General features: G+C 38.0%; 1 protein-coding gene across 1 annotated transcript in view; it reads right to left on the reverse strand.

Annotated features, from left to right (window-relative positions):
• Positions 1–238: 238 nt before the first annotated feature.
• LOC109245025 (protein NRT1/ PTR FAMILY 8.3-like) overlaps positions 239–4,440 on the reverse strand; it is a 6,602-nt gene continuing 2,400 nt past the window's right edge. The window contains exons 4-5 of the mRNA XM_019412199.1: positions 1,964–2,520; positions 239–1,259 (exon numbers count right to left, since the gene is read on the reverse strand). Coding sequence (XP_019267744.1) covers positions 437–1,259; positions 1,964–2,520 — 1,380 coding nt within the window. The 3' untranslated portion in view covers positions 239–436. The remainder of the gene's footprint in view (positions 1,260–1,963; positions 2,521–4,440) is intronic.

Consider the following 4,440-nt stretch of genomic DNA (forward strand, 5'->3'; position numbering starts at 1 on the left):
AATTCCTTTATTGTTAGTGTTGGTTTTTAGTATGTTAATTTCAACTTGCGTCAAACTTGAATGTGATTTGGTATGTCGAGTGGCCAAGGTGAGTAAGTCTTATATAGGAATAACCCGAAAAGCCATAATCAAGAGAACGCAAGCATGAGTCGGAAGGAAAATTAAAAACTTTCAAGGCCATGGAACAAGGGAAAGCAACTGCCATAATTTGAATTGTGGAAGCGTTGAGGGATGCAACTTTGAAAGAACAATAAGATGTTAGTTCAACTCCGAGCATTCATATATACATTAAAGATTTTGAAAGTTTAACGTACAGAATTTCTAACTTGTTTAGCTTGTGACTTGCACAGAGATGTTTTCTTTCACATAAGAGTCAATCATCATGTCAAGTTTTCTTTCTACAGAATGAAATTTTGGTGGTAAAACCAACTTGGACTTAGGATGCCCTCTTGGATTTATACATTTTGGCACAGAAAACATAGATTACTAAGTTGCAGAAGCTAAGTGCAGCCAAGAGCCAGAAGAAATAATCGAGATGCCCACTGTTCAAGTTGTTTGGAATCCATCCAGGTTTGCCACCTTGAGTTGTTATGGATGTTACTAGAGTCAGTATGAAAGAGCTCAGGTAATTCCCCAAAGAAGTAGTCATCAGCGACAACGCACTACACAAGCTACGCATGGCATCGGGTGATTGATCATAAAAGAACTCAAGCTGCCCAATGAATGTAAATATCTCAGCTGCTCCCAATATAAAATATTGAGGAATCTGCCAAAAGATACTGAGAGGTACTGCAACGGTTTCATCCACTAAATCAAGGTCTCTTGCAAGTTGTAGACGCTTGATCTCAACAATAGCAGCAGCTGACATGCACAACATTGAAAGGAAAAGGCCAATTCCCATTCGCTGTAATTCGGAGAATCCCCTCTCCTTTCCAGTAAACCTCCTTGCAATTGGAACAATGACTCTATCATAGACTGGGACCCACACAATAACACTGATGGTATCGAAAGTTGAAAGAGAGGCCGCAGGAATTTTGAAGGAACCAATGGCAGTGTCCATCATCGACCCTTGCTCCACAAACATAGTAGACATTTGTGCATAAACAGCAGAAAAGACTATTCCAGTTGCCCATATTGGGAACATGCGGATCAAGATTTTCAGTTCCTCAACCTGCGTGACAGTACAAAGCCTCCAAGTATTTGAATAGTCCCCAGTTTTCAATTCGACGTCTGAAACTACAGCAGCTTTGTCAAGGCACCTGAAGACGATAATGTTAGAAGATCAAAAAGCACACTAACTCTAACCCTTGCAGGAAAAATTATCTTCTCAATAGCTCCAAGTAGTTAGAATTGATCAGCCTTCAAGCACATCAATTAAAGATCTTGCTTATCTAATAACTTTCTTGGCGAAGGAGAGAAAGTTTGACAAGCTAAGAAAGTCATGTTGAAAGCAGGCCTGAGAAAACGCTCAGATCTTCGGGAAAAAAAAAATTCAACTATCCAAACAAGGTTTCTTTTTACACTAACTTTTTTTTTCAGAAGAAAAGTTTCATAAATTTTTTGCAAAGGTTGTCCAAGCGGCTAAGAAGTTTGGCCATGTAGCATAAACTGATTTTGTTCACTTTATATGAAGCTATCATTAAGCTTTGAATCACTACATGTTAGAGAGAAAAAGACAAATCCATGTGCTTAGATAATATGTACAAGAGAACCAAAAGATAGCCATAAACCATCAAGAATAGGAAATGAAGAACAACAGAGGAGAGGAATGAAAGATTACACATTCCAAAAAGCAAGGCTGCACAAATATGCTAAGTGAAATTTGAGATTCTTTCGAAAATATACACCAAGTAATCACTATCTATTGAAGTAAACATACTGAAGTGAAGATTGAAAAGAACACAGAGGAGAAGAGAGTGGAATATAAAAACATTCTCTTTGGCAATAAGAAAAATATTAGTACCTCAGTTCATCAGTGTGCAACAGCTTTCGGCTTCCTTCAATTGCAGAGCTCTTGTCTTGAGTTTCATAAAGTAGTGTACTATCCTCAGGGACAGACAAGCTCCATTTGTGGAGTGCTGCAACCAAAACCTGGCACATTCTAGTGAGAGGACTTCCTCCAGGCTTCTGAAATCTGTAGAGTGGTGTACCAAAAAAGAAACTTGCAATGGCAATGCCCATGAAAAGTGCAGGGATGCCAAACCCAAGGCCCCACCCAGCATTTTCTTGAATCCACACAATCAAACTGCTTGATATCAGAGCTCCAATGTTGATAGAAAAATAGAACCAATTGAAGAAGGAACCCTTTTTAACCCTCTCTTTTGGATCTGTGTCATCAAATTGATCAGCACCAAATGACGAGACACATGGCTTAATTCCACCAGTTCCAAGAGCAATCAGATAGAGGCCCAAAAAGAGTATGACATATTGGGCTGGAGTTGCTGCTGGGCACACAGAATCCATACATTCAGGGGGCTTAAAGGCAGGAACTGAAGCTGATAGTGTCAACGTGCACATACCCTATAAAGCCAATCAACACCAAAAAAAACATGAAGTAGAAAGAGTAAGTCCAGCAATCAGATGCAAGAGAAAGAACGGCTGCAAGAACAGGATATGCATCATAATTCATGTTGCACTAGAGGCTAGAGCAAAGGTAAAACTCAGTTGCAAAAGGGAGATAAGGCAGTAGACAATCAGGTTCCCATTCACAAGACAAGACATGCATTCAATGTCTCACTTGGACTAGCTGTATTAGTTGTAAAGATGAGACCTCTAAATATAGCAGTTCTAAAGAGGCAAGGCACTGAGCAGATATACAGCTATTACTTTCTTCCCTGTTTCCCAACTTTAGTTTGTTTAAAACTTTGTAAATATCACACTTCACCAAGTTGTGATACACAATGTTGATAGCTAAGTTAAAACAGCATTAGAGGGTAAAGCAGATCTATTTGGACCAGTCATAACAGGAAATTAGCACTTAAGCAGTTTGCCGAGAAAGTGTCTCTATCTTCCTCAAAGTTGCAATAACAATATGCAAACCTAGGACCAAGGTCACATCATTTGGTACCACAATTGCACCCACCAATTATAAAGAAATGAAAAAGGTTAAATATGAATAACTTGACTCCGTAATTTCCACTATATTCCTGTTATTCTTTTCTCCGTAAATTATTGCTATATTGATAGGAATGAAAAATATTTCCAGATATCTAAAATTCCCGAGTAATGCCATTCCATTGTATATCCTAATGCTCCAGAAAATGGCATTTTCTTTTGACTCAATTTTTTTTCTCTCCTTATCACTCAGAAAAGACAAAAAAATTTCAGGATAGCAAACATTCTCTAGAATTTCTCTTAGATTCAAACCCATAGCTGATGATAGAACTAGAATAGATATTTTTTGTTTCCTACTTACACGAGCCCATATCCTTGCTTTTCTATCAATTTCTAATTCTGATCTTCCTCCCCAATCTGATATTATGGTGCCGGTATAGACCGAAATTCCGTTATGGTCCAATTCTGATCGGTAATAAATACCGGGACTTTGCAATATTTGATTGATCACAATTCTATATATTCCATTGACTATAGAAGTTCCCAGGGAATTCATTAGAGGAATGTTTCCGATAAAAATTGTTTGTTCTTGCATATCCCTACTGTTTTTCAAAATTAATCCCGCGGATACATATAATTCAGAAGAATAGGTGAGTGATTCATACACAGCATCTCTTTCCTTTATCAAGGGTTCGACCAATTGATATGTTTCCACAAATAATTGAAATTCAATTTCTTGATCTGTATCTTCAATTTTTGGAAACTTATAAAGTTCTTCCGTCAAACCTTGATCAATGAACCTACAAAATCCTTCAAATAGGAATGACAAACTAACTGATACACAACAGGTAATCAAAGGTGTAAATTCAGTTTGATTGTCATCTAAATGTCTACATAAGATTAACCACAAAGTTGATGGCCGGCCTGCACCAGTACGTCTTCTGTTTCACCAAATTGTAGAAGATTAAGATTCACCAAGATCGAGGAAAAGGTGAAGGCCCACAACACCATTATCCAGACCTTACGTTGAGCTTCCTAATTAATATAAAGAGGGAAAAAAGGTCAAATTTTCCCCTGTACCATCAAAAATTGAGTAACTTTGCACTCTGTTAGACTTCTGGTATAATATTACTCCTGCCATTAGGAAAAAAATCTCATTTCTGACCTTGACCATTACAAAGCTCCAACCTGAGTATAATTTTAATCCATTGTCAAAGGTTGAGGATTAAATTTAGACCTTTTTCCTTGAAGAATTTGATACGATTAGTCCCACCCTTTTAGCCTTAGAGCTCTGTTAATGGCAAGAATACGACACGACTTGCTAATGCAAGGGTATGAGTGAACCAAAAATTTAACCCCGGGGGGGGGGGGGGGGGGTCGACGGTT

This window comes from Nicotiana attenuata, unplaced genomic scaffold, assembly GCF_001879085.1.
Source record: "Nicotiana attenuata strain UT unplaced genomic scaffold, NIATTr2, whole genome shotgun sequence".
Lineage (NCBI taxonomy): Eukaryota > Viridiplantae > Streptophyta > Magnoliopsida > Solanales > Solanaceae > Nicotiana > Nicotiana attenuata.